This window comes from Rutilus rutilus (genome assembly GCF_951802725.1).
Source record: "Rutilus rutilus genome assembly, chromosome: 12".
NCBI classification, from domain to species: domain Eukaryota; kingdom Metazoa; phylum Chordata; class Actinopteri; order Cypriniformes; family Leuciscidae; genus Rutilus; species Rutilus rutilus.
In genome coordinates this window covers 29081618-29093985 of record NC_140217.1, presented here as the reverse complement: position 1 = coordinate 29093985, position 12368 = coordinate 29081618, and the positions used below count along the sequence as shown (strand labels likewise).

The 12368-nt window shown below is 38.2% G+C and overlaps 1 protein-coding gene across 7 annotated transcripts in view; it reads left to right on the top strand.

Annotated features, from left to right (window-relative positions):
* The window catches only part of opa1 (OPA1 mitochondrial dynamin like GTPase), a 36553-nt gene extending 25343 nt beyond the window's left edge, over positions 1-11210 (top strand). For 4 of the 7 annotated variants that reach the window (XM_084426149.1, XM_084426150.1, XM_084426148.1 and 1 more), the window contains 2 exons: positions 8913-8981; positions 9827-11210. In XM_084426149.1, coding sequence (XP_084282275.1) covers positions 8913-8977 — 65 coding nt within the window. In that variant the 3' untranslated portion in view covers positions 8978-8981; positions 9827-11210. The remainder of the gene's footprint in view (positions 1-8912; positions 8982-9826) is intronic. The other 3 variants (XR_014629412.1, XR_014629413.1, XR_014629414.1) reach the window with 1 other exon arrangement.
* The last annotated feature ends 1158 nt before the right edge of the window (positions 11211-12368 follow it).

Here is a 12368-nt window from a genome sequence, read left to right as displayed (position 1 = left end):
ATGTGAAAATAGGCAATTGTTTGGTCCCCATTAACCTGGTGAATTTATATATTTTTTTACACATTTTTTTACTTAATTTTTTTTATGCGTTTAAAGGGACATGGTCTTTAAATGCAGGTCATGACGCCTTAATTTTTTTAATATTCAATTTATATTTATTAAATTTCACAATTCGTTACATATTGTATTTTAATATAATATTAAATAAATAAATTTCAGTTTTTTTAAAGTAAAATAATTGTCAATTGTCAAAATAATTGTTCCTCTGGGGGAACTCCATATAGGACACTTGATGTTCTTTTCCAAGCCGGATTGGGCATGTGGTGGTCTATTCAACTGGAAACCATTGAGTCTTTCTTGCTGTTGTGTTTTTACTGAGTTATGCAAATTATTGTTCGGTTCACTAAAGACATGTCCAGAAACTGATTCAACCAATGAACTTGTATTGAAAACAAAACCGCATGTCACACATCAATTTCTGGAGAACTATATGCATTTGCCTTTCATCTGTGGCCAGCTTCTATGTTTTTCCTCCTTTCACTCCCGCCTCTTCTTTCTCACACGCTCCCACCATATTCCCTGCACCCCGTCGCTCTGATGTGAAAAGCATATTTTTGGCCTGCCCCTCTAGTGACAGAAAGACGATTATGCCTTTCTTTCAGGCTGAGAGGAAACCGCTCCCATCTCTAAAACAGCTGGAGCGAGCCCCCCTTCCCCCCGAAGCTGGCTTGTAGCCCCAGTCTTCCCATGCGAGCCGATAATGGGCCGCCCTCTCCCACCAACGTATCCCCGTCACTCCACCCAAGTGCTCTCAGAGGTCCTGCTCTCCACATATAAATCTCTCAACACTCGTCATCCCAGTGAAGGAAGTATTTTCCCACTTCTCTCTTTTACCGTCACCCTACCTCTGAACCTGGGGAAGCGGAAGTTAAATGAGTGGGAAATGGGCCGACGATCTTGCATTTCCATTTCACCATTCGTCCCATCTCAAAAAGGACCTCTGGGGTTGGCAGGATCAAGTCCCGTTGTCAGTCGGTCTCCTGCAAGGCTGTTCTCAAAGCCTCTGCACACCACACTATACATCTATCTGTCAGATAGTATGTTATGAGGTAATAGGAAAACCATACATTTCCTTCCTCACTGAGGAAAAACAGAGCACTTGTTTCAATGCCTCACCTTCTGGACCAGTCACGATGACACTGCATGACATAGTGCTGCTCCTTTATCATGTCTTTTCTCAATGAATAGTTAAAAGAACGGATTTACTGAAGCTATAATTTTAGTCCCCGGCATCACTTTAATATATTCTGCAAACCGCGGCAACAAAGTGTGTTTTTCTCTTTTAAATCCAGAGTCCTAATATTTAACCCTTAACCTAGAGCACAACATCCATCAGAAAATATGTTGTCCAACCTAATGATCCATTAAATCAGGACCTGATGAAAGGCCTCTAGATTTCTGCACACACATTAGCCAGTTAATATGACTGTAATATTCAGACAGATCGGGTTCCACGTAAGTGGAGTTAAAGAGATAGTTCACCCGAAATTAAAATCCAAACCTGCATGACTTTCTTTCTTCTTTGGAACACAAAATTTGATATTTTGATAGTTTTTGGCTTTATAATGAAAGTCACTGGGGTCCAAAACAACATTGGTCTAAACTGCATGGACAAAAAACACAGACATTTTATAGAATGTCTTCTTTTGTGTTCCAATGAAGAAAAGTGAACTATCCCTTTTAGATGCCCATCAGTGGTGCAAGGAATTAGGGGTGGGATGGAAACACACCTGCAGTTGTGAGTGCAGGGTCAAAGTTGGAACTTTATGCTGACTGACATGCAGTTATGAGATTGTTCTTTCCAGCGAGGGTAACTTTTGGTCTCAAATACTCGTAGAGGGACGGCCATCTATTGTCCGGTTGACTGTTTTCTGGCTGTTCCACGTCTTGACTTGCCCCTGTCTTACCTGTGCCAAAGCCCTGTAATTAAATGCTTATTGGAGGCCAGGCTGGAGGGAGGCTGTGAAGGGTAGGTGAGGAGTTCAGCATACACCTGGGTTGACACAAGGTTTTCTGCACAGCCCTTATAAGTAAGAGTCTCTCACACAGCCTAAGGGGAAAGTGAAGTCAGAACTCCCATTAGATGCACCATCAGATGTTGTTCAAAGTTACTGACTGTTGGGTGTGTTGAAATGAATGCTACAAAAGTTCTTTGTGGTCTTTAGTGGTTAATTTCCTTTCATGCAACGACATAAGCAATACATTTTACTTCAATATAGGAATGACTAGGTGTGTAAATGATGGCGGAATTTTCATTTTTGGGAGAACTATCCCTTAATAAATCCAATATCAACCAATTCGGATGAAATGATATTTTACATTTATCTTGCATGTAATGTGATATATTTTCCATTGTAGTCACAGTATCACATTGTGATAATTAGCATAGCTCTATAGTATATGGCCTAAAATGTCATTCTAATAAGTGGTTCTAAAGGTACTGTAGGAAGACCGCTTTTTCATATTTGGACAGAAGGCATACATGTAAGATTTGTTGTCAAGAATGTAATATTTAGCCAGTCATGTCAATGAAAGTTCTGGGAAATCAGCCTATTAGTGACTTATTAGTTGTCTCTTTACTTTATGCTGTGATGGAGAAAGTGTTTAACTTCAAGAAATTACGCACTTCATCTAACTGGCTGTTAGATTTCACACACTCAAATAAGCCAGTTATCTGAGGTAAGCTGGAAGCTACACTCATGTTGAACCCTGAGGTTCTCCACAGCAGAGCTCCGGCAGCAGTTCCTCTCCTCCTTGTGACCATATGTTTTAGAGACAACTTGGAGAGCTGATTTGTGGGACTGCTGTTTTCCATGGTGTTGTGACACCCCAAAATGAACATTCTGTCATCATTTACTCACCTACACACACCCTAAGTTGTTTTTAACCCTTTTGACTTTCATTGCATGTACAAAAAAATGGTTCTTCAAAATATATTATTTTGTGTTCTGCAAAGGAACGTCAGTCATGCAGGTTTGGAACAGTATTTTAGGGTGATCTATCAATTTAAGGACCTCTCTCGTTTTCTGTTTGCAGCTTGAGAAGCTTTTTTTCTTGTCACACAGGTTCACACGTGATGTGACATTGATTTTCCGCAGACCGTCTTCAGCAGTTTTGTTTCCGGGAAGGCATGGTGGGAAACGTGAGCTGCTGAAAAGGCTGTTGCCACATTTTAATTTCTTTGCCATTTTCCCCATTAATGGTCGTGCTACTTGATGGCAAATACCGAAGGCCACCATTTATATCAAAAGGGATTGAGTTTCTCTTCAGCTCCATCTCATTGGCGGTATCCCGTGCCCTGACTCTCGCTTTTTTCCTTGTCCTTCTGTTCTCCACGGCCACACTGTTTCACAGTCTAATTACAGGTCAATTAAGGGCTTTCTCCAGCCTTCTGCCGCTCCGGCCCAGGAGGCTTAGAGGCCCGCAAGAGTAGGAGTGAAAGAGATATCATTTCATGTGGAGATCAGGCGAGAGCCCCCTTTCAAAGAAGGGATTGAGGAGGAATCCTGAAAGAGAGAAAGCCACCACACACCTCCTAAAAAAGGAGGCTGCTGGGACAGGGGCCAAAGGATTATGGGAATATTCATGACCAGATAAAGAGAGAAGACCTATGAATGGATGTGTCCAAAAGCTCATCTCTTAGGTAAACAGGAGTCTAAATGGAGTTTGGACCTGTTCTCGGACTCACAGAAGCAGGGGAAGGAGCAGTTCTCTCTCCTGCTTCACATTTCCGAGGCACTGAAAAGACCGGTCTTGTTTTGGCCTTTTCTTAGCCGTCATTCTGCGTTCCTCCGTGTGGAACAAACAGATGGTGACCAGAAATAAATATCTGTTTCTCACAGTCTTTTCAGACACTTTAAGCCCATATACACACAAGTTCACATCATCCTTAGCTGTTCATTCTTCTTTAAAACTTCATTGGCTGTAAAAGTACACGTTTTCGATTTGACAGTTTCCATGGACTTGCGGTTTCCCCCTCGCATCACGTCCTCTTGATTCATTCCATGCCCAGTCTTTTAGAGTCTCTGTGTATTATAAACGAAACAAGCCACAAATAAACAAAAACTTTTAGTATTCAACATCGTATAAATACTAGGGATGCACAAAATATCGGGCCGACATATTGAGCCATTTATCTGGGTTTTAGGTTTTTATTGAAACTATTTTTTTATCTCTATTAGCAGATTTTGTATATCTATCTGCCAATATCTGGATATTTAATTGTTACCACTTATTTCAAGATTTAGATTACTTTTTCCTTTAAGCCCTGTAAGAGTAATCTTTGCTGTAATCTCTTGAGTAGCGCTGTCCCTTTAAGAGCACGTTGCTTGGAGATGCTGTGCATATTTGTAAATAATGTTTTTTTTTTAAATAATGATCTGTACTTTTTTATAATGTAATGCCTAAGTTCATTTGTAGTATGCAAACTATTTATTTGTTTTTGTTTTTTTATTGTAATTCTTTTTTTATAATATTTCTACATTTGTAATCCATCCATAACATGAAAACAGTTATCAGATTTTTGGTAAATATCTGTGCATCCATAATAAATGCACAGATCTCTATTTTCCAGTGTCATGCAGTTAGATCAGGTATCATCAAAACTGTTCAGATTGAATACATTTTATGACAAAAATCTTTTCCTGCTGCTGTCCTGCATTCTTCAGAAAAGAACATGGGTGGCTTGAGTTTCATCTCCACACCTGCCGTGTCACCAGGCCCTCTCCAAAACTTAATGCATGTTATATTTTCTAACCTTCACCATTACTCTTTATGTCCCTAGGCACAAAAAAAGATACTCAAAAGTCTAAGTCTTGAAAGTGCGTATACGTGTTCAGAAGGTGCTGAAGGGTCATGTTTCCATGCTTCAGGATATTTGTGAAAGTTTGTGTGTTTGTACGTGTGAGCACGTGTGCGGTTTTGTGTGGATCACAGTATTGAATTTCAGACCTTAGAGATTGTCAGATGTCCACAAAGGATGTCTTATTTCTTTCATCCTACACCTCTGAGGAGAATGGGGAATCCCCACACCACAAATACACCTAAAACGGCTGCACGAGCCTCGGATGACAGTATTTCGTTACGGCCACAAACTTGTAGCCCAGTGTCCACTTTAAAAGCCCAGTTAACCTGATGTCATATGAAACCATAGATTGTTTGTTCACACACTATTAGGCAATTTTAAAATGGTCTTGCATAAATATATAACATGCATAACAGCTCTGCTCTAAAACCTAGTGAGCTGCCTTGCTGCCAACTGGTCATTAAACCTCATGAATGACTGATTTAGTCACTTATGAGGTTTTCAACTCTTGAGTTCAGTGTATGTGACGCAAGATTTAACAAGCATTAAAGGTTAAACTTTATTCAGTAACACTTAATTTTAAGGTGACGTAGTTACTACATGTACTTACTATAGCAATAACAGTAAATTATGCATAATTACAAGTAACTAACCCTAAACCAAACCCTAACCGTAAATCTATAGACCTTATGCACCAGAGAAACAAGGGCGCCGCCATCTTTGGAAAATTGTCTTTTAACTTCCGTTTTGCGGTCGCTCTGTATATTTATATGGCATTTCTGTCCAGGAGTAATTAGCTTTTTAAGTGGATTTAATGTAAAGTTAACGAAAGTTATCATGAGGACTGTAATGTTTAAAGCATATGACTTAAATGTAAATCGACCGGGAAGATTTTAAAACGAGCCGTTCATTAATAAACACGCAAAACGCTGTGAAAATACAGACCGGAAGTCAAAAGACAATGAGCGCAGCGCTGAAAAGGGGCGGAGCTACATAAGGTCTATAGCAAGTACATGTTGTTAATTAATATTAATCAATATATTTGAGTAATTATACAATGTAACTACGTCACCTTAAAATAGTGTAACCCTTTATTTTAAGGTGTCCTTGTTAGAGTGTAATTATACATTTAAGTACTGAGCAATATTAAATCACAACATAGGGTTAGGATTAGAGATGAAACAGTATGAAGATTTCATATCACGATTATAGTGACCAGAATTATCACGATTATCGATATCACGTTTTTGTTAAAATGAGAAGAAAATGTTCAAAAATAACTAATACACGCACTGAAAACATTTCATTTTAAACAAAGTTTATTATTTGAAAATAAATAAACGACAAATAAAATTATTAACTCTATGCACTTCTTTTAAGCATAAACATTAAAGCTGCAGTATGTACCGTTTTTGTGTTCAAAATAAATCAAATGTATATAATGAGCGAGTACATCATGAATCCATTTTCCAAACCGTGTTTTTGTCTTATCTTGAATCACTATGGTACACCTATAATAAGTGTTTATATTCTGACTATTTTAGTCCATTTGGGTCATACTGCTGCAGAGTAGCCCAGTACATGCATGACTCGCAGTTAGACATAAACAGAGAGAAGTAGCTCCGGCTAGAAGTTTTTTTTTGTTTTTTTAACTTTTCATGAATGAAAGTCTTATATTTATAATTTTTCTTGCATCATCAACCATCTTGGAATTAATTAATTTGTTTATTAAGGAGACTGCATAAAATTCATTTGAATGGATTACACTAAACCTCAAGAAGTGTAAAGGTCACATTTGACCTAACAAAAAAAAAAAAAAAAGTAATAGTAACAAAAGTAATATTTTGTATATAGAAAATGGAGCCCTACATTTTTGATTTTTTTTGCATTGTGCTATTTCCCCCCCCCCAGGACAATTAATGTGCATTTTACCACCCACTTTCCATCACTGTAATATAATACATATATTTGTGTTCTTTTAACTTTTGGGCTAAATTGTGAGCCCTTTTCACCTCTTTGTGAGATTTACCCATGCAGGAACCAAAATTCTAAATGAGAATGAAATTGAGTTTCATATTTTAAAGGACATTATCTTGCATCATCTTCATTACCTTTGCCCCTCTCTTTCGCATACCGTAAAACTTCAAATAATAGCCCAGGCTTTTATTTTCCCAAATCGCCAAACTGCACCGGCGTGTATTAAAGGCCGGCGTCTATATGAGACAGGCCTTTAATTTAGTGTTGAGATGTTGTTCATTGAGTGTAGGCCTAGAGATAACGATCCAAATAGCATAGGCTGATAGACGGAAAGCACGACAGTAGGAGGTTACCAAATCTGTGTTTGTGTTTTAACAAATCAGTTAAAGGACAAGTTCGGTATTTTACATTTAAAGCCCTGTTTACAGATCGTTTCTGATGAAATAGAACGGTTAAGATTAAAATTTGGACACATGCTGCTGGCCCGAGACTTTTAGGTTTCTTTCGCTTTCCCCCCCCACCTCCACAATGGCTGCATATGTGCACTGGAACAATCCTTCCTAAAACGCATTAAACTTTCGTTTACAAAGACGTGAAACTCACCGAGTGGTCAGGGGTGTTCACTGATATGCTCACACAAAAATCGCTGCAAAAGATGCAAGAATTAGCCTACTATATTTCTGTATGTCTAAAGGTGGTCGCACACCAGACGAGAAGCGCAGCGCCACATCTTTAAAATTCGAACACATTATGAGTGTACATTCTCAAATCGTCGTTAATGTATATACTGACTTCACCCTGTGCTGCAATATACTGATGTTATCGGTTTTTCAGGTGATATTCTCAATTCATTCAGTTAACGGACGCTCTGAGGTAAAGTGAATTCAGACTGCAGACTAAGCAACGATTGTATTTAATTGTACAGTACAATCATAAAATAGTACATGATTTTAATTCCATAATATCCTTAAACATAACAATATTGCTGGCCATAAACTGACAAAGTGCGCGTCCGGTGTGCGAAACCTCGAGTTGTCATAGACGCGACGCGGCGCTGCGCTTCTCGTACGGTGTGCGACCCCCTTTAGATTATTGGCAGCATAAAAAAATGAAACGATGTGACAGCCATGGGCTGAACAATACAAGTTACCGGTAATATCCATCGAACCTATGAACTAGTTGCCCGAAACACATTAACAAGAAAGAATGAAGGCTACCCTGTAAAACAACTGCAATCATGTGATACAAAAGGACCCTATTCATCACTATCATCATCACCGCGATCCTCAACTACAAGTTGGCGAATTCCTCCTCCCCCTCCCCCTCGCTCTCCTCCACTTCTCCTTCTCCGGCCTCCGCTAACTCTGCCTGCCTTGCTTGCGCTAACAGCTCCCGCCCAGATGCGCAGGGCTCTCTTGCCTGCGCAATCTGCTCCATAGAACCGGCTTAAACAGACGATCTGACGGGTTTTAGAAGATTAAGTACAACCCGAAACTAAAAAACAGACCGGGCCTCTATTTGAGACCGACCTTTACTTATCCAAACCTGTAGCCACACCAGGCGTGTAAAAGAGACAGGCGTCTATTTGGCACTCGGATATTATTTGAAATTTTACGGTAGTTAAAAGTTGTCACCTATTCCCACTCCTCCTCCATGAATCCCTGAAGGGGACATGCTTTGAAGTAGCATGTGGAGGTGAGGAGGTGCAATAGAACACCACCTCTTCATCATCTGCTCCTCAACCGCACGCACCTTTTGAGTGCTGAACTGTCAGTGGTCACCATCTGCTGTTTGGGCGACAGAGAAAATACCCACAGTGGCACTTGACACGACTTGATACTTTATCTGCAAGAAAACCTGCAAAAAATTCTTATGCATACGAGTCCACTTGAAAGTGCGTCTCTGCAATGATGTGGCCAGGTTAGGGTTTTTCCCAGAAGAAGCTTGAACTTGAGAAGATGAGTCAATTTCATTCAGTTCAGCGCAGGGGAGATGGAATGGTAATTCCATGCCATTGGAATGGCATCAATATTACTATGTGGTTTGCTCACATTTGCATTTCTCTTTACAGAAAAAGTACGTGAAATTCAGGAGAAACTTGAAGCCTTCATTGAAGCTCTTCACAAAGAGAAATAGAGAAGTAGGTGGTTTTTAATTTCTACTGCATGGATAAAGAAAACAGTAGAGCGAAAGTGATAGAAATGGTTTATGATGGCATTTATGATTAATAATTGAATTATAATTTATACTTTAGTGTAAATATTATTAAAAATATAATGTAATACATTTTTGTAGTCTATTTTTTTTTCATTTTAATATAAAAAAAGAAATAAAAAGAGGGCTGCCAAAGTAACGAGAAATGCACTAAAAAACAAGAAATGAACTATGCCTTCTGAATATGTAAACCCCCCCCAAAATTAAATTCTGTCATCCCATACTCATTCTCTTGTTGTTTCAAACCTGTATGCATTTATTTCTTCTGCTGAACACAAAAGATGATATTTTAAAGAATATGGGTAACCAATCAGTTGATGGACCCCATTGACTTCCATAGAATGGGATAAAATATTTGGAAGTCAATGGGGTCCATCAACTGTTTAGTTTCTGACATTCTTCGAAATATCTTCTTTTGTGTTCAGCAGAAGAAAGAAATTCATACAGGTTTGGAACAACTTGAGGATGAGTTCTGGGTGAACTTTTCTTTTTCATTCACTTTTCATCTCTTCATCTCATCTTATTGTATTAAGTAATGAAGTATTTTAATTCGGCTCTTTTTATTTACTGCATGAGATGCAATTATGCAACATATGTTAGTAATTCATTCAAAATGTTAAATAAAACAATGGATAATTAAAAAACACATGGTGTTAAATAGTGTTCACTGTAGTATTAAAGTTTATCATTATTATTATTTAAAATGTATTTATGCTTTTTGCTGGATTTCATGATTTGAGAACTAAATCTTAATATTTTGTCTTCTTTCAGGATCATCTTGTTTCTGGACAGTCATGCCCTTACAGAAGAAAATGCACTGATTAAATACAACATTCTTTTTGCCCTTAATCAACAACTTTCTTCCCAGCTTCTTGTCTTCTCTGTTTTTAACGTATCTCCTCACATACACACGCATATATACACACACACACACAGTTCCCCCTTGGCAACAGTGAAAGTAAGTGAAGTGAGCTGGAGTCCCTTTACATTTGCTGCATATTTATTCACTGTTGGAGAATAAGCACTTACTTGACTAGAGAATGATACACGTCAGTGTCATGCTTTTTTCTTTCTTCCTCCAGTGCTTAAAAGCCACCAATGTGTTCACCAGACATGTTCTCAGAGAAACCAGTCAGCACATACATCATCTCCCATCCCTCCTTCCCAATAAATGACTTTGTCCGGGACTCTCTTTCCCCTGACTTTCTTTATTATTTCAGGGGATGTTTATAGATAATCCAAATGGTAAAATGCATCTGTTATTGATTGGCCTTGGTATGAATAGAGAAAATATTCAAAAATGTCTTATCACTAACTGCTGCCTTTGTTCATCTTTTGGAGCTGTGATTTTTACAATATTTTGACATATTCACAGTTAGCGAGGTCACAGTTAAAATGATACGTCTTAACATCTTACCAATCGACCACCATCGAAATCCCTTGTTATTATTTTGTAGAATCTGATATTAATAGTACAGTAGATCTCATCTGCACCTTATTACCAGTTGTTTGTAGTCACACTTAGCTTAGTGTAAAGTTTATTCAAGAAACGCTATGAGACTTGATCTTGAAGAGACAAAACATGAAGACATTACAAAACCAGATTACATAATTTGCTCACACAGATGGATGAAAATGCAATGGCATATCCGGTCCGTTACTTCGGCCCTACACACCATTTCCTCTCACTTTGTTTTTCTGTCTTTTTCTATAATGTTGAAAATCAGAACCATTTGAATCTCTCAGTCATCTTCAGCTTTAGTGCACTTTTATTCTTTGCTTGCACATTTTCTCTCTCCCTGGAATTTGTGTGGTCTGATTGGGTTTTATATAAAATCCACTTTAATGTCCTGATCATTTTTAGTGTAAGGGACACCACACAATTGTTCCTGGTTGCTCAAAAATGTAAATTGGTACATATATATGTACTTGTAAAGTATCCTTAGAGTAGGTTCATTGAAATCATGGATCTGTTGTCACAATGGAAAAATATATGAGTGCGGTGCTTGTAACAGAAAATCTGTCGGTTGATTTGAGAATGTTTCCACGTTTTTGTTGTAGATTGTAATGTTTGCATGTTGTACCCCAACAGATGTGGTTTATTTATTAAATTGGTGTTTAAAGAAAAGTAATAATAAAAGTGGCTTTAAAAGTATGTTAAACAGATCTCCAATTTAAGATGATATAGGATGGGCGTTATCCAACATGTTCTGAAATTTCCAGCTTTATGAGAATTTTGCTGGCTGTTAAAACTTTTTGTCAGGCATCACAGTGTATGTTTTTATTTTTATTTTTTAAACTGGTTAAATTGTAACATTTATTTCACTTTGGAAAATATTTATTGAAAGATCCACAGTTTGGCCGTATCCTTGACTCATCTTTCTCTCTGTCCAGTAGTTTTTATATTTAAATACACAGGATAACCAGAATAAACTCCAAATTTCTCACTCATTCCAAAAATGCTGTAATTAAGAAAAAAGACTAGATCAAAAGTCCTTAGCTGTTCTCAACCTGCAATTTTAGCATTCCTGCAGCTCAAAAATTAGCACATGGTGCAAGCTATGGCAATGTTGTGGGTTCGATACCCAGGGAATGCATTAACAGATCAAGAGCCAGATTTACCAACAGCTTGCGCCAGCACAAACCCTCTTTTGGTGTTTAAAAACTACTGACAGGATTTACTAAAGACACGCAGGGCAAAATTAGCGCTGAAAAGGCGTGGACTGAGTTGTTTTTGCGGCTGACTTTATTGCATATGCATTTGTAGGAGTTTCCCTTTCAGAGGCTAAATTAATGGGAGGAGAGTATTTAAATGAATCACGCAACGCGATTTACTAATGTTTGCGCCAGGCACGGCGCCAGGATTCCAGTTTTGGATGGGCCAGACCAATTGTGGGTGGGCCTTAAATTAAAAACGTTAAATAAAAAAAATAAAAAAACGTTATCCAATCACTGCTTGGATATATAAACTGCAAAACTATTGACTAATATAGCCTACTGTTATATTATCTGTGCGTATACATAATATAGATTTTAATAGCTTGATGCTCTTTAAATATTTTGTTGCATTGTTAAAAGTTTCGGTGCATAGGACAGACCTATCCGCGATCGCTCTCCATGGTTCTGACCAAAGAAGAGCGCTTTGGAATCTCCATTACGCATCATACGCATCATACTGGGCTGCATTTTCCGATAACATTGTCTCATAGCGCGCTACGAAGACTATTAAGGTATAACTTAACTAAAGGTATACTACCACTAAAGGTATATCATTGCTAGGCGTCTTCAGGGCTATCATCCACTCGCGAGGCAG